This window comes from Cibotium barometz, chromosome 23 (genome assembly GCF_041138505.1).
Source record: "Cibotium barometz isolate CiBa-2024 chromosome 23, ASM4113850v1, whole genome shotgun sequence".
NCBI classification, from domain to species: domain Eukaryota; kingdom Viridiplantae; phylum Streptophyta; class Polypodiopsida; order Cyatheales; family Cibotiaceae; genus Cibotium; species Cibotium barometz.
In genome coordinates this window covers 12,627,355-12,650,116 of record NC_141068.1, presented here as the reverse complement: position 1 = coordinate 12,650,116, position 22,762 = coordinate 12,627,355, and the positions used below count along the sequence as shown (strand labels likewise).

Below are 22,762 nucleotides of genomic sequence, written 5' to 3'. Positions count from 1 at the left end.
AAAGACTCTTCTCGGGAAGCCCCTAGCTTTATTAAATAAATAAATGAATGTGTTTACCCTACTACTACTACTACTACCAAGTGTTGCATTGCCAGAGGGAGTACTAAAACAAATGCTATTTTTAGGGTGACACCTTGCGGATGTGATGGACAAAGAGTTATGTGTTCCTATCGTTTTCCCTTAACTAACCCACCACAATGCCTGTTAGTAGTAAGCCCCTCGTACTGGTAAAATCGGGCTGGGCCGAAGACTTCTCAAGGACCGATGTCCGAAACGTTGCGCAAAATGTTACTTAGAAGCTATTCTCGTGTGTTTCGAGAACTACCACCACTAGACCTCTCTTCTCTTTCAGCAAGAGGTTCTAAATAGCACTCATGGCAAATTGGAATCTCATGAGCCTGTATTTTCTCATTGATCATGCACACTCTACAAAGAGATGTAACTTTTTCTCTCATTTTTCTTTCCACCACTCTAGCCAACCACTTGCCACCGTGGGGTTAGGTCCATAGACAAAGGGTAGTAAAGACTGGATGGTTGGGGAGATTATGTAAAAAAAAAAGTCTATTGGTATAGCTTGAGCTCTAGAACCTGAGGATGCGAACTCGAAACTCACCCCACCTCCTTACTCCATGAGGGACAAAGAAATGAACCCTCTAGCCAAAAGAAAAAAAAACTCTACAAAATTTCCCAATCACCCAAAAAATAATAATCCTAGTGAGAACTATATAGCCTTAGTGATATGGTGTAGTGCTGATCAACTCTACAAATTTTGGATAACATGGAAGAATTTCTTAAAAACTTTATGTCTCCTAACCTTCCCTCCATCCCTACTAATTTTAAAACTCTCTCTAGAATTCCTATACTTGGTCCTAGTTGGGTAGAGGCCCATGATACCTATACATATCTAAGGCTTCGTGAAAGCACCTTATACCACCCTTATGGTATCTTAAACCTTTATCAAAATGTCTACAAACATCTAGAACAAATTTTGATATCTATGGTATATGACTTCTCACTTGAGCATATTGAATATCCTACTAGTGTAACTCATGAAGTATAGTTAGAGCTTAATACATTTCTAAATACCACTTAAACTCCTTGACTCCTAAACCCTTATGAGATGACAAGGAAGGGGAGAGTGCTTATTTATATACATACTCGCTTCATAGGCCTCCCTCCTCTAAACTTCTCCCATCTCATGGGTAGGCCCCTGAGCCAAGTAACAATGAGGAACTAACTAACATGGAATCTTCTTATGTACAACACTTATACACTATTCCCCAAGGAGCCAATGGCCCCGAAGCCTACAGTAGTAAGCTACACAAAGGTAAACCCATAATTTATACAATTGCATGTTGAGTATTCTAATGAAGGTGTCCTTATGCAGATATCAAATACAAAATTATGAAGACTTGATAAGAGTTGCAACCCTATGCTTAGTCTGAAGCTATTCTTCAAAAAGCTCATGCAAGTTACACCATCATTTAATCCAATTATGAGAATCGTTAATGAGTCCTATAGTACCATTCCTCATAGCCTACCGTATGCCCCATATCCAATCAGAGTTGCCAAAATTGGAGGAGGTAATGCTAATGGTAAGGGAGGGTACTCTCTAGGAGGAGAACGTGGCAGTGTCCACAAAGCTGCTGGTGTACCTGCAATTACAGGATTTGCCAGAGATCATCCTTGCCACCTATATGATTTCATATAGTTACTGAAGGTGGAAGAAGGAGCACCTGGTAGAGATAAGAGGTGCACGTATACTCTAAGATAGACACAGATGAAGCCAAGTCAAGGATAGAAGATTTCAACATCCAGTGGGAATAGTTTAAATAATTCCTCACCATTCCACATCTACATGTGGTCATACGAAAACATCGTGTGAATTTGCTATAGATCTACCTTGTCACCTATATTATCCCATACAATTATTGAAGGTGTATACTCCAATGGGAATAGTGAAAAGAATTCCTCACACCATTCCTAAATATGGAAGCATATACATGTAGTCACATCAATGCAGTGTGTGGATTTGCTAGATTTGCTAAAGATCACATACAAATATTGAATGTGTAAGAAGGAGCACCCAGGTAGATAAGAGGTGTATACTCTAAGATAGACACAAATGAAGCTAAGCCAAGGAATAAAGATTTCGAGATCCAGCTGGAATGGTAGAAAGAATTCCTCACCATTTTCTAAATATGGAAGCATCCACATGTGGTCATAATTGCAATTGCTAGATTTGCTAAAGCTCTGCCTTATCACCTATATGCTCGCATATAGTTATCGAAGGTGGAAGAAGGAGCACCCAATGGAGATAAGAGCTGTATACTCTAAGATAGACACAAACGAGGCCTGTCCAAGGATATAATATTTTGAGATCTAGCCAAAATGGCAAAAAGAGTTCTTCACTATTCCTAAATATGGAAGCATCTACATGTGGTCATACCAATGCAAAGCGAGGACCCATTATATATGCCAATCAATAGTCAGTTCTCCCCACTATGTTTGTAGTAGAGCAGAGGAGGGATCCCCGTGCCTATTACAACTTCCCAACTTTGAGCCTACCAAGTTTGATAGCATAGAGAGTCAGATAAAAGGACCCTTGTCATGGAGGCAAATCCCAGACCCCAACAACTGTCATTACATGTCCCTTCTTGAAGCTTATAGTAGTCTTAATAGATTAAAATCAACAGAGAACTCTGATAAAGAAGTGCTATGTTTTAACATGAATAGGAGATCAGAGGAGAAAAGCAATCCATACTATTATTATCGTCTATGCTCTACTACCAAGATACATGCATGTAACCTCTGAACACATAATAGATACTTCCTTCAAGATACCACTGCCATATTTCAAATAAACTCTCTACAAGCTACAATCAATAGAAAACCGTTACAAATTCAAGCTGGGAGGCATTGCTTTTTATCCTTGGATAGAATAAACATCAAGTAGGGGGGATGTTAGCCCCGTTTTGGGCCTAACAAAGGCACTTTCTACTATACATGGGAGTAGCCAAATAAGTGTTATGTAAAGGAACTTTAAAAGTTGAACATATTATAAGAAAATCTTATATATGTCCAAGATAAGTAGATTAGGGTTAAGTTTGGGTACCCAAGGGTGAATAAGGGCCAGTTTTATATAATTGAATTTCTCATAATGCAAAGACACAATCCCCCTTTATGCCAATTGAGTTATGCTTGTCTACTTGCTCTTATCTTGTTGAGAAAGAGAGAGAGAGAGAGTTAAGATTAGAGTGTATGAATCTTGGTACATGTTCCTCTTGCTTATTGTGTGTGTGTGTGTGTGTGTGTGTGAGAGAGAGAGAGAGAGAGAGAGAGAGAGAGAGTGGTGAGTCCTTATGCAGGGAGGTGGAGTATCTTCTTGGTAAGTGTGACAACAAAAAGGAAAGCACATGAGCTTGGAGCTTCCAACCACTAATGGTTCTTAAAGGCTATGAATCCTGAGCTAGAAGCAAGGCAAGTCCCCTATGATGGTTGTTTCTTATTCCACATTCACTAGAATAGTAGAGTTTTGGTGATAACATCTGCTACTATAGGCTATGCTTATTATATGCAACCATTGGCTCTTGTGGTATGGCTATAGGCTATGTGTTGTTGGTATAGGCTATGTTTATTAAAAGCAACCATTGGCTCTTGTGATACAACTAATTATTATGGGGTTGGTGTAAAGATTTACTGTAGAAGCTATTCACCCCATCCATGATTTGTAGTCCATGGAAAGTAGAGCTAGTGCTACATGGTTTGCTTGGTAAGGTTGAAATAGAATGGTCCTTTCATTGTTTGCACATAGGGACTTGTGCCAACATGGATTGGGTTGTCAGGGGAAGGTGCAAAAAAAGCAATAAATCTCCCTAGTGATTCCCTAAAGCTAGTTGCTTGCTTACATTGTTCACTAGATCACCAACTACACCGATGAGTCTCCAAGAAGGAGATTAATCAATTTATTATAGATGAAGATGCGATTTAAATCATGTCATCTTTAAATGGTGAGTTCGATAGCATATGAAGATAGATGTCTCAACCAAGGAACTTTACATATGAAGATAGATGTCTCATCCAAGGAACTTTACATATGGAAGAATTATGGCAAGTTGCCCTTTTCCATGTGGAGGTTATGTCAAGGCTTGCATGTGAGTATGCCTTTAAAGGCTGGTTGAAATTTAAATGTCTTTTCTTATTCAGACTTTCCGAGAGTGTGAGCCTTAATTAAATGTCTCTTTTTATTTACGTTTTTTGAGAGCGTAAGCCTTTTACTTTTTTTAATTAAGGTTTTATGAGAGCGTGAGCCTTAATTAAATGTGTCTTTTTTATTAAGATTTTTTTGAGAGTGTAAACCTTTAAAAGGCTCGTTGAAATTTCCCCAAAAACATGTAGTTGTTAGGGAAATCTGTCTTTATTTTGATTGATTTTGGGAAAAGGGTTTTTATTATTATTAAGGTTTTATGAGAGTGTGAGCCTTAATAAAATGTCTTTTTTATTAAGGTTTTTTTGAGAGTGTAAACCTTTATGCAAAGACACAATCCACCTTTATGCCAATTGAGTTATGCTTGTCTACTTGCTCTTATCTTGTTGAGTCGAAAGAGAGAGAGAGAGAGTTAAGATTAGAGTGTATGAATCTTGGTACATTATCCTCTTGCTTATTGTGTGTGTGTGTGTGTGTGTGTGTGAGAGAGAGAGAGAGAGAGAGAGAGAGAGAGAGAGAGAGAGAGCAAGGTGAGTCCTTCTGCAGGGAGGTGGAGTATCTTCTTGGGTAAGTGTGACAACAAGAAGGAAAGCACATGAGCTTGGAGCTACCAACCACTAATGGTTATTAAAGGCTATGAATCTTGAGCTAGAAGCAAGGCAAGTCCCCTACGATGGTTGTTTCTTATTCCACATTCACTAGAATAGTAGAGTTTTGGTGATAACATCTGCTACTATAGGCTATGCTTATTATATGCAACCATTGGCTCTTGTGGTATGGCTATAGGCTATGTGTTGATTGTATAGGCTATGTTTACTAGCAACCATTGGCTCTTGTGATACAGCTAATTATTATGGGGTTGGTGTAAAGATTTACTGTAGAAACTATTCACCCCATCCATGATTTGTGGTCCATGCAAAGTAGAGCTAGTGCTACATGGTTTGCTTGGTAAGGTTGAAATAGAATGGTCCTTTCATTGTTTGCACATAGGGACTTGTGCCAACATGGATTGGATTGTAAGGGGAAGGTGCACAAAAAGCAGTCAATCTCCCTAATGATTCCCTAAATGGGCTGGTTGCTTGCTTACATTGTTCACTATATCACCAACTACACCGATGAGTCTCCAAGGAGATTAATGGATTTATTATAGATGAAGATGCGATTTAAATCATGTCATCTTTAAATGGTGAGTTCGATAGCATATAAAGATAGATGTCTCAACCAAGGAACTTTACATATGGAAGACTTATGGCGAGTTGCCCTTTTCCATGTGGAGGTTGTCATGTCAAGGCTTGCATGTGAGTATGCCTTTAAAGGCTCGTTGAAATTTAAATGTCTTTTCTTATTCAGGCTTTCCGAGAGTGAGCCTTAATTAAATGTCTTTATTTAGGGTTTTTGAGAGCGTCAGCCTTTTACTTTTTTTTTATTAAGGTTTTATGAGAGCGTGAGCCTTAATTAAATGTGTGTTTTTTATTAAGATTTTTTTGAGAGTGTAATTAAACCTTTAAAAGACTGGTTGAAATTTCTTTAAATTCCCAAAAACATGTGGTTGCTAGGGAAAGCTATCTTTATTTTGACTGGTTGGGAAAAGGGTTATTATTATTATTAAGGTTTTATGAGAGTGTGAGCCTTAATTAAATGTGTCTTTTTTATTAAGGTTTTTTTGAGAGTGTAAACCTTTAAAAGGCGGATTGAAATTTCTTCAAATCCCCAAAACCTGTGGTTGCTGTGGAAGGTTGTCTTTATGTTGACTGGTTGGGAAAAGGGACAGGAGGGCCTCAGGATAAATGTCGTGTAGATCAGGTTGTCGCATTCCATGTGAAGGGCCCAACCGTGCAAAGCAGCTCATTTTTTTAATTTACCAGCCCACGCTACACGACAACTGCTATTTTTCGCATTTACCAGCCCACTACCCCTCTACCACTGTAGATAACGTGAACAGTTATGATTCCTTCACAATAGCTCATCAACATACCCACTCTCAACAGCTACGATCACACGTTAAATTTGGATCCCAATCGAAGGTTTCATCCAAAAGTTTTTGAAACTTTTCCAATTTACTTTGGACTTCAAGATGGTGTTTTCCCAATTGTTTTAAGCTTCAACACATGACGCTAACTATGCTAATCATCACGACTTCATCTAAGAAAAGCAACCCAAAATGCTATGTTAGGGTCTAAAAAAAACTTTTTTTAGAAAATAATATGATATTTGGTTTCACAATGACAAGGTAAACTTTTTGGCATAAATTCATCGACCAGTTATACACTTCAACACTACTGTTAAAAGTTCCAATTGAAGGTCACCATTGGAGAAGAACAAGGGTACATTTGAACAAATGTTGCTAGCAATAGTACAATGCCACACTTTTGAAATGAGTTGCTCAAGTTTACATAGAAAGGCAATCTTTACACATATATGTTTTGTTGTTGTTTTTATTGTTATGTGTGTATCAAGAGATCATATCTACATATACAAACACTATTATTACCTATGTAGACACATTTCACTTACCCTCATATCCACATACTTTCTGGGCCAAAGCAAATAAAGATTTTCATCATTCAAAAGGTTAAAGTACAAAGATTAAAAGACAGAGTTCAAGCGAGAAAAGCCAACAAGTACAAGCCTGCATAGCCTTTCGATGTAGATCTCTGTATCTCACATGAAACTTTATTACTCTTCGAACAATGTACTACACTTGTCCACTAGATCTCACATGGATGTTCATTATGTCTCCAACAATGTATAACGCTTATGTCCAATGGATTTCACATGGAACTACATTACTTCTCCAACAATGTATTACACTTGTGTCCAATGGATTTCACATGGAACTACATTACTTCTCCAACAATGTATTACACTTGTGTCTAATGGATCATACAAACGTGCCACTAGGTCGTTTTTTTTCCGGATTTACCACACCATGCTACACGATAACCCCTTTTTTTTTTGGTTGGATTTACTAGCCCACGCCTACCCCTCAACCACTACAACAGATAATGTGAACACCCACTCTCAACACACCCAGTCTCAATAATACGATGCTTTCGCCCCTGCTCACATCAGCCCAAAGTCTCCGATCTTCGGCCACACCTGCCCATCTAGCACAATTATTATTATTATTATTATTGGCGACACTTTGCGAGCGTTGGCCGAGGAGGCGGCGGCGGCAATGGAGGAGTTGTTGATCAGATACTACAAGGCGGCGGACGCTGCCGTAACGGCGGCGTTTGATGGTTTGCTGCTCCGGTGTTTTGGGGTGGAGCTTGTAGGCACTCCGACGACTAGAGGCTGGCCCACTGTTGACAGCCCCACACCCGTGCTTCTGCTCATCCTGCTTTACGTGGGCGTGGTCACCTTGGGCTTGCAATGGATCAGATCTGCTGGTTTGAAGCCCCGCCATCATAACGAGCCCGCCCCCTTGCGATCCCTGGTCATCGTGCACAACTGCGTTTGCCTTGGCCTCAGCCTCTACATGTCCGTCGGCTTGGCATACACCGCGTATCAACTCAAGTATGAAAAGACTCCCCCAGCTTTATTAAATAAATAAATAAATGTGTTTACCCTACTACTACTACTACTACCAAGTGTTGCATTGCAAGGGGGAGTTACTAAAACAAATGCTATTTTTAGGGTAACACCTTGCGGATGTGATGGATAAGGATTGAACCTAAGAGTTCTGTGTTCCTATCGTTTTGCCTTAACTAACCCACCACAATGCATGTTAGTAGTAAGCCCCTAGTTTTAGTAAAATCGGGCTGGGCCAGAGACTTCTTAGGGACCGATCTTTGAAACGTTGCACAAAACGTTACTTAGAAACTCAATTTAGAAGCTATTCTCGTGTGTTTCGAAAACTACCACCACTAGACCTCTCTTCTCTTTCACCGCAAGAGGTTCTAAATAGCACTCATGGGCAAATTGGAATCTCATGAGCCTGTATTTTCTCATTCATCATGCGCACTCTACAAAGAGATGTAGCTTTTTCTCTAGTTTTTCTTTCCTAGTAAAGACTGGATGTTTGGCGAGATTATGTACAAAAAGAAGTCTTAGTCAAAAGAGCTACAACAATAGTTCACATGTACATTTAAAAAAAAAAAGAGAATACTAGCAATTTGAAAGATCTCAATTGAACCCTCTAGCCAAGAGACAAAAAAAAATTCTACAAAATTTTCCAATCACCAAAGAAAAAAAATCCCAATGGGAAGATTGGACAAGAGAAAACATTTTTTTTAAAGTATTTTTGGCCTGATATTGCCTTGCATATTTGATAGGTATTCTATATGGGGCAATGCCTACAACGAGCAACACAAACAAGTGAGTAATTTTGTATCTTTTAAGTTTTTTGGTAATTAAGGCTATATGCATGTTGGCTTTATCCTAATGACATGACAAACTAGAGAGTAATTTCGCATCTTTTAAGTTTTGTTTAATCTTTTGGTAATTACTACCAAGTGCATGCTCACTTTATCCTAATGTTTTTATGTATTGCGAGAGTTATTTTAGAGAGGCCATTAGGCATGCGAGAGAAAAGGGCAGGGTATTGAACCTGGTCAATAATAGCGGTGTAGGGCAAGAGCCCTTACCGCTAGGCCATATGCCCCACCTCTCTTTTATCTTAATGTTATGACCACACCCTAATCTTCAACTTGAATACATAGTCATATTGGCATCCGCTTGTTGCAGATGGCGCGTTTCATATACACCTTTTACATGTCCAAGCTCGTGGAGTTCATGGATACGGTAATGTTAGACTACCTAATTACAGCTAGTTTAATTTAATGACACTAATTAATCCTGTCAAGTCTAGCACTAATCTTCCTTGAATGTCAATAGATAATAATGCTGTTGAAACGCAATGTTCGACAAATTATAGTGTTGCACGTGTATCACCATGTCTTTGTTGCTCTTAGCTCATCATGCACCGGGTGGTGATGGTAAGACATTTCGCATCATTGCTATTTTTGAAAATAACCCATATCTTTCATTCATCATGCATGTATATCTTACATCACCCAAGTTTAATTGGTCAAGTGCATTAAATGCAACTTGTCCATGAGCTTCTCAATTGTGGCTCAGCTGGTTTTTCTCTTGGAAAACTTGGAGACACCTTATGGTGGCAGGCGTGCCATGTTCGTTTTTGGGCATTATGGCTATTAAATACACTCACTTATTTTGAGTGACCGTCTAAAAATAAGGTAAACTATAAAAAAGCAGGCACTCTCTATTACATGTTAATCATGGACAACCAAGGTAGGACAAGGAGAGGAGAGAATAAAAGAAATCCTAAAAAATAAGAGGAAAAAATCCCCATCGATTTGACTTTCTCTATTCTGGCTTTCATTCCTAATTTGACCCTTTGTATTCTGGCTTCCATTCCTGTGTTTTTCTGCTTAATGTCTTTTACATACCGCAGCAACGTGGCGTGAGCTGAGTACTAGTTTCTACTAATCTCGTCATTTTGAACCGACCCAACCCACGAAAAATCATCCTTGGTAGTAGGAATGACCTCAAATTTTTACATTTAATATTTGTTAAATGCTTTTGGCCAAGTTGAACTTGGCCCCCCCCATGAGAAAATCCCCTCATCACTCAGTACTTACTATGTAGAATAACAGAGTGAATGAAGTCATGGATTCTATTTACACCATTTCAAGATCAAATTGATTTTTTATATAAAAGCTTTGCTTCTATAAATGCATGTGTGTGTTTTTTAAAATGTGAGATTGGGTATTGGCATTAAATGCCCCAAAACTATGCTTTAAAAAGGAAACAAGTCTATCTTATATGTGCATTGGGTAATTCCACGTGTTCATGTAACAGTAACGTAAAGATCAATGTAAGGGCTGAATAGATACGTTTTAGAAAAAATTAAAGGATGGGCTTTATATCAACTTAGGGAGGAAAGAAAAATACATGATCCACAAAATAGAGAGGATTTGGGCTCGATAGATATCTTGTAATGTGTTAGGACTCTACTCATGGGCTATATATGTAGTACAAAAACTTCAAAAAGACGTGGTGTGTAGCCTAGCGATGCGTCAAGAGGGAGACCAAGATACCTAGCGATGGGTCTAAGTTCAAATCCTCATAAGCATCCCAGTGGTATATGGGCGAAGCCAATATTGTGGCTATAATTGTGTTGCCTTTGGGCATTGCCCTCGAGCAGGAGACCAAGATACCTTCAGGTTGGTACTCAAGGTGCTACTATAACAAGAATCTACTCACAAAAGAAGAGAGAGAGAGAGAGACTTTGTTGGTATGCATACCTCATAATTTCTTTCACAATGCGTGTTAGTAGTAAGCCCCTAGTTTTAGTAAAATCGGGCTGGGCCGGAGACTTCTTAGGGACCGATCTTTGAAACGTTGCACAAAACGTTACTTAGAAACTTAATTTAGAAGCTATTCTCGTGTGTTTCGAAAACTACCACCACTAGACCTCTCTTCTCTTTCAGCAAGAGGTTCTAAATAGCACTCATGGCAAATTGGAATCTCATGAGCCTGTATTTTCTCATTCATCATGCACACTCTACAAAGAGATGTAGCTTTTTCTCTAGTTTTTCTTTCCTAGTAAAGACTGGATGTTTGGCGAGATTATGTACAAAAAGAAGTCTACTGGTATAGCTTGAGTTCCAGAACGTGAGGATGAGAGCTCGAAACCCTCACCCCACCTCCTTACCCCATGAGGGACAAAGAAATGAACCCTCTAGCCAAGAAAAAAAAATTTCTACAAAATTTTCCAATCACCAAAGAAAAAAAATCCCAATGGGAAGATTAGACAAGAGAAAACATTTTTTTTAAAGTATTTTTGGCCTGATGTTGCCTTGCATATTTGATAGGTATTCTATATGGGGCAATGCCTACAACGAGCAACACAAACAAGTGAGTAATTTTGTATCTTTTAAGTTTTTTGGTAATTAAGGCTATATGCATGTTGGCTTTATCCTAATGATATGACAAACTAGAGAGTAATTTCGCATCTTTTAAGTTTTGTTTAATCTTTTGGTAATTACTACCAAGTGCATGCTCACTTTATCCTAATGTTTTTATGTATTGCAAGAGTTATTTTAGAGAGGCCATTAGGCATGCGAGAGAAAAGGGCAGGGTATTGAACCTGGTCAATAATAGCGGTGTAGGGCAAGAGCCCTTACCGCTAGGCCATATGCCCCACCTCTCTTTTATCTTAATGTTATGACCACACCCTAATCTTCAACTTGAATACATAGTCATATTGGCATCCGCTTGTTGCAGATGGCGCGTTTCATATACACCTTTTACATGTCCAAGCTCGTGGAGTTCATGGATACGGTAATGTTAGACTACCTAATTACAGTTAGTTTAATTTAATGACACTAATTAATCCTGTCAAGTCTAGCACTAATCTTCCTTGAATGTCAACAGATAATAATGCTGTTGAAACGCAATGTTCGACAAATTACAGTGTTGCACGTGTATCACCATGTCTCTGTTGCTCTTATTTGGTGGATGATAGCTCATCATGCGCCGGGTGGTGATGGTAAGACATTTCGCATCATTGCTATTTTTGAAAATAACCCATGTCTTTCATTCATCATGCATGTATATCTTACATCACCCAAGTTTAATTGGTCAAGTGCATTAAATGCAACTTGTCCATGAGCTTCTCAATTGTGGCTCAGCTGGTTTTTCTCTTGGAAAACTTGGAGACACCTTATGGTGGCAGGCGTGCCATGTTCGTTTTTGGGCATTATGACTGTTAAATACACTCACTTATTTTGAGTGACCGTCTAAAAATAAGGTAAACTATAAAAAAGCAGGCACTCTCTATTACATGTTAATCATGGACAACCAAGGTAGGACAAGGAGAGGAGAGAATAAAAGAAATCCTAAAAAAAAGAGGAAAAAATCCCCATCGATTTGACTTTCTGTATTCTGGCTTTCATTCCTAATTTGACCCTTTGTATTTTGGCTTCCATTCCTGCGTTTTTCTGCTTAATGTCTTTTACATACCACAGCAACGCCGCGTGAGCTGAGTACTAGTTTCTACTAATCTCGTCATTTTGAACCGACCCAACCCACGAAAAATCATCCTTGGTAGTAGGAATGACCTCAAATTTTTACATTTAATATTTGTTAAATGCTTTTGGCCAAGTTGAACTTGGCCCCCCCATGAGAAAATCCCCTCATCAGTACTTACTATGTAAATGCGTGTGCGTGTTTTTTAAAATGTGAGATTGGGTATTGGCATTAAATGCCCCAAAACTATGCTTTAAAAAGAAAACAAGTCTATCTTATATGTGCATTGGGTAATTCCACGTGTTCATGTAACAGTAACGTAAAGATCAATGTAAGGGCTGAATAGATATGTTTTAGAAAAAATTAAAGGATGGGTTTTATATCAACTTAGGGAGGAAAGAAAAATACATGATCCACAAAATAGAGAGGATTTGGGCTCGATAGATATCTTGTAATGTGTTAGGACTCTACCCATGGGCTATATATGTATATATAATATACTAATATGGAGGGAGAGGCCTCACAAAAATTTTGGAGGGGGCGCCTCTAGGCCATGCACTATTTGGTGGGCACACAACCTTATCATCGTTTGTAGTACAAAAACTTCAAAACCACGTGGTGTGTAGCCTAGCGATGCGTCGAGAGGGAGACCAAGATACCTAGCGATGGGTCTGAGTTCAAATCCTCATAAGCATCCCAGTGGTATTGGGCGAAGCCAATATTGTGGCTATGATTGTGTTGCCTTTGGGCATTGCCCGCGAGCAGGAGACCAAGATACCTTCAGGTTGGTACTCAAGGTGCTACTATAACAAGAATCTACTCACAAAAGAAGAGAGAGAGAGAGAGCGAGAGACTTTGTTGGTATGCATGCACCACCTCACCTCATAATTTCTTTCTCTATAGCTTATATCTCCGCAGCAATGAACTCAGCTGTACATGTTTTCATGTATCTCTACTATCTTGTTTCTGCGATCTGGCGAAATGATGATAAGAAACAACAAAAGTACCTTTTCTGGGGAAGGTAAGTATTTTAGCCACATCCCATGGAAATATCGTATTTTCCTTGATTTTTTCATAAAGGCATTAATCAAAGTGCATGCCTTTTTTTTGGGGGGGGGGGGGGGGGGGGGGGAAACTCTTTGCTTTTCTCATTTTGCAGGTATTTGACTCAACTTCAAATGATTCAATTTGTAATCAACATGCTGCAAGCATTTTACTCTATCATTGTTCAGGCTCCATATCCACAATTTCTATGCAAGGTCTTCCATTCTCTCCTCCATTAAGAGTTGCATAATTAGTCTTAAATCAAAAAATACCTTGAGAAATAGTTTTTGTGTGTAGTAAACATGACATATTTTAGTATTTCTAGATATTGAAACAATATGCATGCTAAGAGCTATAATTTTTTTCCCTTTTTGTTGTGCAGATACTCTTTAGCTATATGATTTCTTTGCTTATTCTCTTTTTCAATTTTTACACAAAGAAGTACAAAGCCTCGAGCACAAAACTGTTAAGGCATGTTGATTAATAATATCAATTTGCATTAACTTCTTAAGACATTATTCAGGATGCTTATTAAAAGAAACCTTGATCAAGAGTAGATGACATGTTTTCCGGGGATTCTTTTGAAACATACTTTGGTTATGTTAGCATTTGAAAGTTAATTTTAGTTGAGCTAATAATTAGTAGTATATATTAGTGCTTCTTATGTGGCTTTCAATGTTTGTATAGATTTCTACCACCACTTTATCAATATGCAACTCTATCTACTTTTGTGTCCTACGCTTTGTCAAAAAAATTAGTTGTTGAGAAACATAGGTATAATATATTTTTTAAATTCTCCTTTTTGTTATTATCTTTTTGTTCTTTCTTCTTTGTCCTTCTATTTTTCTTCTTCTTTTATGAGAATAAGAGTAAAAAGCTAAAGAATATATTATTCCTCCTTTTGCTTTTGCTTCTTCTTCTCCTCATCCTGTTACCTCCTCTTCTTTTTCTCCTCTTGTTACCTCCTCCTCTTCCCTTTCTTCTATTGCTTTTGCTACCTCCTCCTCTATCCCTTCTTCTTCCTGTTATTCTTTGTTCTCCTTCTCCTCTCTTTCCTTCCTCTTCCTCCACTACCTCCTTCCTTCTCTTCCTCCCCCTTGCTCCTCACTATCTTCTTCTTGCTTTTTTAAGATTTCAATTCCCTCTTTTATCTATTTCTTAATTTGAATCTCAAGGACCAAACCTCCTACCAAGCTTAAAATTGAATTCCTCTAAAGATTTAATATAACCACGAGTTTTTTTTTTGTTTATATACTATGGGGATTTCTTATTCTTTTCTTACTTTTAAGAGGAAGAAGAAGGAGAAGAAAACCTACTCCTCCTCCTCCACGTCCTTCTCCTTCTCCTCGTAATGCTACTATGACTATAAATGACTATTAATATGACTATGACTATAAATTACAGTGATGATTACTACTATTAATATGACTATGACTATAAATTACAGTGATGATTACTACTACCACTTCCACCATCATTTTGCGATGATTTCTCCCGCCTTCTACTACTCCTACTATCGCTATTTCCTCTTTAATTTATTTTTAATACGCCATGGAGTAAATTGAAGAAGAAGAAGAAGAAAAATGATAAGTAAAACAAAAAGAAGAAGAAAAAATGTATATCTCTTCATCCTCTTTTTCTAGTTTTCCTTCACCATGTCTTTTGATGTTATTATTGGTTTAAAATTATATTTTTTTCATTATCTATTTATTAGAAGTAGAAGATAAAGGGAAAAAATAAGAAAAATTCTTCTTGGCTAATACAAGGAAAAAAAGAAGAATAAGTGAAAGAAGAAGGATAATATGAAGAAGAATTTTGTTTCTATTCTCTCCTCGTCGTCCTCCATCTTCTTTCTTAGAGAAAGAAGATGAAGGAGGAGGAGGAGGAGGAGAAAATCACTCAGAAGATGGAGGAGGACGACGAGAGAATTGGGAAAAAAAATTCTTCTTCATATTATCCTTCTTTACAATGACATGGAAAACAAGAAGGAGAACAATAAGAAGTACTAAACTACATGAATGTAAGTTTTCTGTCGCAAGGCTTGAAATGCAAGATCATCTTCGTCTTCTTTAGAAATACTAAATCATTATGTATGTGAAGTTTTGTGCTTTAAGGTTTAAATTGAAAGGTTTTCTTGCTCCTTCTTATTCTACTAATGCGAGAAATAGAAGAAGAGAAGAAGAAGAAGAGGGAGAAGGACAAAAAGAAGAAGAAGAAGACTTATTCTTTTACAAAAAAAATCCTTCTTCTTTTCCTTTTCCCTCTTCTTCATCTTCCTCCTCTGCTCCTTCTTCTTCTTCTTCTTCTTCTTCTTATTATTATTATTATTTAGCCAAAGTCTTCAAAACATGGTAATATAGAATTAAAGGAAGAGGAGAAAGAAAGGGAGAGAGACGATGAGATAATACATACTTATTTTTTGCAATGATTGTAAGGTTATTTTTGGCCAACTTTATATCACACCATTTAGCCCTAATTTGTTACAATAGACCAAATTTGTGAGATTTATAGTAGCCAAATGAGAGTCAAACCTAATTTTGTCTTGTTCAAAAAGCATAGGGTATCTATGTGGCTAGCCTAAAAATTGGGCATATTTTTGGCTTCTTCAAAGAACAAAGTACTACTAAAGGCCTATCCATGGCATGCCAAAACATTATTAGCGATGCAATATACCTAGCCTAATTATAACATAATTTAATAATTAGAGTTGATCCTCATTTAATTTTATTATTATTCCTAATATTGAGGAGTGCGTCACAACTTGGCAAGTTACATGGTTAGTGTCAAGTGTGTATCACACCCCCTATTATTTGATCTTTACAATTTTCTTACCTCTGTATTCCCATGCTTTTACTTCATGTACCAAGCTCTTGCTATTTAATATCCACATCTAGACCTCTATATTCCCATGCTTTTACTTCATGTACCAAGCTCTTGCTATTTAATATCCACATCTAGACCTCAAATCCAAAGGGAAGCTCAAAGTTACATTTTGAAAGGTGTGTTTTGAGCCACTTTTTCTAATGTAAATTTAGGTGGGGTAGCTTTTTAAAAGGCAACTATTTATTAAAAGCCAAAAATCTAAATGTGCATACCTTTGTTTAGCTATATCTCCCCCCAATTGTAAAAAACAAGGCCATGTATACAAATCATAGAATCCCACTATGCAAATTGAATTTACAACTCTTTTGTGCTTGTGCTTACATGTGAATGGGATTTGGGAGTGCGAGCTTTTCTTCTTCTCCCCCCTTCTCTTATTATCTCCTTCTTCCCATCTTGAGCAAGGGAGACATTAAACATGGTGGTAGAAGTTTATGGGATCTACTATTCCTAACTTGAATCCCTTTATTGCACTACACTTATAGATTTAGACCTTGGTGGTGTGATAAGGTCAACTAGTGTGATTGATAACTAGATTTTACAATCATTCAATAGGTCACTCAGGCTACTAAATGGTAAGGTTTCATGATGTTCCTTTTCTTTTACATGGTTTTGATACTTCTAGGGTGGTTATATTTTGGCTTATAAATGTGATTTTCACTAACAAAGAGTTAATAGAGGACCAACAAAATATTATAAGTGTAATAATTTCATCCACCAAAAGTTTTATCTCAACTTTTATTTTGAAGTAAAGGTCCCTTTAATCTTAGTTCATAATGTTTTTCTCCTAGGCTAGATGAGTCTCATAGTTTTATCTCAACTTTTATTTTGAAGTATTAAAGGTCCCTTTAATCTTAGTTCATAATGTTTTTCTCCTAGGCTAGATGAGTCTCATAGTCTGACCATATGAATATGAAGGGAGAAATCCTAAAGAAAGCTAAGCCCATTTTAACATTTCACTCTATGCTAAAGAAAGCTAAGCCCATTTTAACATTTCATTCTATGCTAGCATAGCTCATGCTATGCAAGCTTGACAACCTTTATGCACCATGCTACCATGCTACATATAAGACTACCAAAAAATTGCGGGAATAAGTTTACAATGGAGAGATAAAGCTTTGTCACATTGTTTTTAGAGAATTTCATTCAATTGTGGGAGGAATTTTCACAAGGGAAGGCTCCTTGCAAATTTACTCCCATTCATTATATAAAAGAGATTTTTTATTGTGGGAAGTACTTTAAGAATTAGAACACACACATCATGTAACTTGGGATTAGTATCACCAACCTACCCATATATGATATTTTATAAAATAGAGCAGAGAACTACTATGAATAGCACCCTCACCTCTTCATAGAATTCTTGTCAACATACAACACTTCACTCTTTTCAATCTCATTAAGGTATTTTTATTTATTCTTGTGTGGCATCATCCAAATAGATATAAAATTCTCCAACCCTCCCTTCATAACATTTATCTCCTCATCTACCCAATCCTTCATAGGTTCATAGTTTGAGGGAGCAGGAGGTCATATGAGAAACAACAATGGGTTTGGTCTGATGGATGTGGTATGCACTAGCATAGTAGTTTTATTGTGTCTATAGGTGCACTTATAGGATTAGTAGATTCTTGGCATAAGAAGGTCTTTATCCTTGAACATCCTTCACACCATTTTATCCTTAGAGAATTCCTTAGATCTTTCTAGCCCTATCTTTATGGAAGACTAACACATTGTTTGATTTGTTATAAGAGGGTAACGTATTAGCGAGTCATTATAGATGAGGGTAACAACAACTACTATTTGATAAGATGCATTAGGCCAAAATGCATCCTTGACCAGCATACAATGGATGGCCATGCCTTTTTTTTAAATGCCCATAACATGATTGTGGTAGGTTATTTCTATGAGAAGTTCAGGTAGCATGCGAGGATGATTAAGTTTCAATAGTGGGAAAATTGGAGTTGGAGGCCTTTTATTAGTGAGAGCAGGGATGTTTTCTTTGATGAGATGATAGCTAACATGTGCTGATGAAGGATTCTATAGTGGCTGAAGAAAGAGTCGAATGGGTGCTTAAAATGGTGAGCTATAGTCATAGGCACTTAGTGAACCATTGATGAATGAGAAAGAGATGCCTCATTCTTTTAAGACTGAAGTAGTAGAAACTGCAGTTTATACCAAAAAAAATGCCCAATGTGCTGTAGTTCATGGCATGATGCCTAAACAAAAGTTTACTTTCAGAAAACCAGATTTAACACATTTAAAAGTATTTAGTTGAACTGCTTATGTACATGTACCATATGTGGGGAGACGTAAGCTAGATCCCAAGGTAGAAAAATGTATATTCACTGATTAAAAAGGTTATAGATGCTACGACCTCACTATATATGATATATGTAAGTGACCAGGGATGTTGCCTTGATGAGATGGTAGCTGGCATGCACCCATGAAGGATCCTATAGACCCTGGCAAAGAATCAGATGGGTGCTTAAAATGTTGAGCTGTAATACTGGCACTTATTGGACCAAGAGAGTCCTCTAGCAAAACGGGTCTATTGTGAGACCTTAAGAAGAAGGCAAAATAATGTTAGGCACTCAAGTGGTGGTACTACAGGTGCTGCAAGCTCACATGTATCACACAAGGGAAAAGAAAAGATGGATCTGTGTTTTATAATGCATGATATTTTAGTAGTAGGTCATTTGTTTATTGATGGAGATTGTGACTTAGAACATAGCCTTGATGAGTAGTAGGTAGTTTGCTTTACATGACTATCACCAAGATAGATTTAAGCTATTTAGTTGGATTGATGGCCACAAGTAAGCCATATTTAGATGGGTCTAAGTGAATAAACAAGTTCATAAAGTGGAATATTCTATGAGGATGGAGTATAAGTACACGTACAAGGTTATACATATGTAGAAATTCGACTAGTAGTGTCTCAAATAGAAGATCTACTAAATGTTTTATGTTCTCTTTTGGGAGTTCTGCTATTAGCAATAATAAGCAGCCCGCTTTTTAGAGGCTAAGTAAACTAGCATGCCTACAATGACATGTGGGGTAGCTTAGTTACATAATCTACTTATAGGTATGAATGAGCTCATGGATAGGGATGTTGTCATTTATGGTGGCAACAGGAGAGCAACACAGTTTTCTAGTAACCTAGTGTATCATGCTAGCACATTGAGGTATATTATCATTTTATGAGGGAGAAGGTTCTAGTAGTAGGTGATGTGGGTCTGGTTTATCATAGCTCATAGGATTAGGTAGCTGACATCTTTATGAATTCATTGGGTATATAGAAGCTTCACAAGTTTAGAATCTTTTTTGGAGTGTAGAGTATAGAGTTGAGCTTGAGGGGAAGTGTTGAGGTATCGAGCTCCACTAGTGTAGATATGGATGACATACTAGGATGATATCGCTGTACCTACTAGCATGGTTGGTGAGATTATGGTTGATATACCACTAGTTATTCACATGTATTCATAGGTTCTGTGAGAGCTACTTTGGTTTACTAGAGTTATGGCATAGCTATAGTGCTAGCATATATAATTAGGTTCACATTATGGACCTTGTATATTTTAGTGGTAGAGTAACTTTCCCATATAGTATGTACTCTATCTTATGTTATGGTTGTAGAAAATTAAAGAAGATAGAGAATAATTCAGCCATCCATCTCTCCCTTGTGTGCTTGCTTACTCGTGTGCTTTTCTACTCTTATAGAGAAGTGATAAAGATAGAAAAAATTTAAAGAATCCATCTCTCTTGTGTTCTTATCTACTCATGTGTGCTTTTCTACTATTGTAAAAAGAAGTGAAAAAGATAGAAAAAATTTTAGGAATCCATCTCTCTTATGTGCTTCTCTACTCTTTATATATAGAGAAATGAAGAAGATAGAATTTAGTCATCCATCTCTCTCTTATGTGCTTGTTTACTTATGTGTGTGTGTGAGAAGAAGTTTACTTATCTACTCTTATGTGTGTGTGAGAAGAAGTTTTCTTGCAAGGAGCTTTAGCTCACCCTCTCCTCTGCATACTTCTCAACATAAGACTCTAGCAAAGGAACTCAAGCCTTGTTGAATGGTATCTCCCAATATTTTTAAAAGGGGTCTCCCAAGGCCTAGCAACATGGATGAATGTGCATGCTGAAGTCTTGATAACTAACCATGTCCATGAGACTTTTTAAGGGTCCCCAAAGTCCTAACTACATGGATACATGTGCATGCTTGAGCCTAAACAACTAACTATGACCATGAGACTTTTGCTACCCAACTTAAGTGGGTGACCATAATCTTATCTTTTCAATTGAAGGCAAACATGTTGGACATAACACAATCGTAAAAATAGTAAAAAAAAACTCCTTCCAAGATAACATATGTTTTTCCAATATCTACACACATTTCTATATCTGCGCACGGCATTCGAAGCTTAACCGCCTTCACCATGAAGATCCCAAGAGACATAACATGACATGACTCTTCAACTCATGACTCCTGGCATCTCCGATAAAGGTTTAAATCTAATAATACTTAATACTATCCTATAAAACCCTAGGTTTTACACCTGGCGATCACAGCCCAGTGGACACAAATTTTCCCAAAATTTTATTAGTCTGAACCCACTTTAACAGGTCCACCTGATCTTTCAGGTACTACTCTTAACAAACTTAGATCTTCCCTCTATATCTTTAGCAAGATCCTTCCTAGTATCTTTGTCTGATTCCTTTCCCTATAAAACTGATCTTACATATCAGCAATCTCCTTAACCACCTCAGCCAACATTTCTGCATGTGGATCAGAAACAAGGCCTCTAGTTTGGACTGGTACTGTGTCACCATCTGTAATCTTCAAGCTTTCCACTTCTAGATCATCTTGTTCTTCAACAACTTTGTTCAAACCTGCAAAACCAGAAACAAATTTAAAGGATCTTTGGCTTTCTATTGACAGCCCTTCATCAAGCTCCTTGTACTCTTTGAATGGAATCCAAGGGATTCTCCCAAGTGGTCTAACATGGCAACTCCACCTGAAGAGGTTCTGTATTAACAAGAGAATGAATTGACTGAAATTTCAAGTTTTTCTTCTGTAAGGTTGCTATCTAGGCCTTGAGCATTTCAATTTCTGTAGTATGCTCTCTATCTGCAAAAGCTTCCCATGGCCTGGTCAGCACCTTGTGAATTCTCTCTTTTATGCCTGTCCAAATGAAATTGCCTGTATTCATCAGCTCTGATTTCATAAACTGCCAAATATGCATTGCTCAAGAACACACCATTAATGTCCACTTCCTCATCTTCAACCATAGATTTCAGCTGATCTTGTACAGTTTTTAGTCCTGTGAGCTGATTAATCAGAACTTTATTACTCATATGCAACTCTATATTCTGTTTTGCCAGTTCCTCTAATTTAGTGCTATATGACACCTTGATTTTTGTCAGCCAATTTGTAAGGATCGTCTCTGTTTATACTCTGGCTGTAGCTTTTTCTTGCCATTTTCTCAGGTCTTCTTCCAGCTTTTCTTGATCCTGCAAATGAGACTGCTCCCGAACATGCAGTTGAGCTTCTAACTCTGTAACCCTGTCATTCTTGACATCCTTCTCTACCAACTATCTTTCCAAGCTGAGCACTTTTCCTTCTAGCTCCCTATTTTTCTTTTTATCTGCTCTTAAGTACATTTGTTGTTGGATCAGAAACTCATCCATCAATTTCCAAGCGTTCTTAGCTTCTCCTCTAGAGGGATCTCTTGTACCACACTTGCATGCTGTGTTTATTGCTTTTCAAGTTTCCCTGAAATCTCAAGAAGTCCCTTCTTAATATCTTTCCCTTTGCTCATTTTCAACTTAAAACCCTTCTTTTGATTAAATCTTAGAGATATTCCACTGATATCTTTCTCTGTAGAACTCTGAACTGAGGGAATCACAAACAGAGGATCACTAAGGGCCTTGTGACTTCTGGCAGCCGTGTTTGACTCCTCAATTGAATACCCTGCCCTTTTTAGATCCCTTGACAATGCTTTTGTATTCACCACTCCATCGGCTTCAGCTTTTTGCTTCTGATTTGTGGGGGTCATCATCTAACATCTGTGAAGTTCTTTTAATGCTCCTAGCATATCGCCTAATTTTTGAGATGAAGTTTCCCCCATACACATACTCCAAAATCTTCATGGTCTAGAAAATAGCTGCTAGCAAGATGCCTTGTCCAGCTTCCTTTTATCCTTTTCCTTGATTTCAGACATAAGCTTCTGATGGACTATATGGGCCCACGCCACAGTCTTGCCCCTCTCTACAATGTGCAAATAAGCAAAGTTCTTGTCTGACATATATTCTGACTTTATCAATAGCAACACATTTTCTAAAAAACATTCCATTTGTATTCTTCTTTTCTGGGTCTCTTGCCTTCTTGACAACATAGTATTTCCTTGCTGTTTCAGGGGTACAAAATTCTTTTTCCAAAGATTTCAGGAATGCCTTGTCAATCCCCCTCCATGGATAGCTTAAATACATAATATAGGAAACTAATTCTACTAACAAAAATACATTGGGTGAGACAAAACCATCACTGTTTTGCAAAAATTTAAACTGCTACTTAGCCTGCTGATTTTCCATCCACTGATCCTAGGGCAATAATGCAAAATCTAACAGACT

The 22,762-nt window shown here is 37.5% G+C and overlaps 1 protein-coding gene across 1 annotated transcript; it reads left to right on the top strand.

The window, feature by feature from the left end:
* The first annotated feature begins 7,244 nt into the window (after positions 1-7,244).
* Positions 7,245-13,789, top strand: LOC147625644 (uncharacterized). Its single transcript, XM_086817819.1, has 7 exons — positions 7,245-7,726; positions 8,485-8,527; positions 8,897-8,953; positions 11,612-11,726; positions 13,109-13,226; positions 13,365-13,464; positions 13,632-13,789. The coding sequence occupies exons 1-7, from the start codon at positions 7,386-7,388 to the stop codon at positions 13,731-13,733; spliced, it is 876 nt and encodes a 291-aa protein (XP_086673945.1). The 5' UTR covers positions 7,245-7,385; the 3' UTR covers positions 13,734-13,789.
* Positions 13,790-22,762: the final 8,973 nt, after the last annotated feature.

Excerpts from the sequence above, each read along its gene's own strand:
- LOC147625644 (XM_086817819.1), top strand. The coding sequence starts at position 7,386 with ATGGAGGAGTTGTTGATCAGATACTACAAGGCGGCGGACGCTGCCGTA. Across the intron at positions 8,954-11,611 it reads TCGTGGAGTTCATGGATACG|ATAATAATGCTGTTGAAACG; the intron begins GTAATGTTAGAC and ends GAATGTCAACAG. Across the intron at positions 13,465-13,631 it reads ATCCACAATTTCTATGCAAG|ATACTCTTTAGCTATATGAT; the intron begins GTCTTCCATTCT and ends TTTGTTGTGCAG.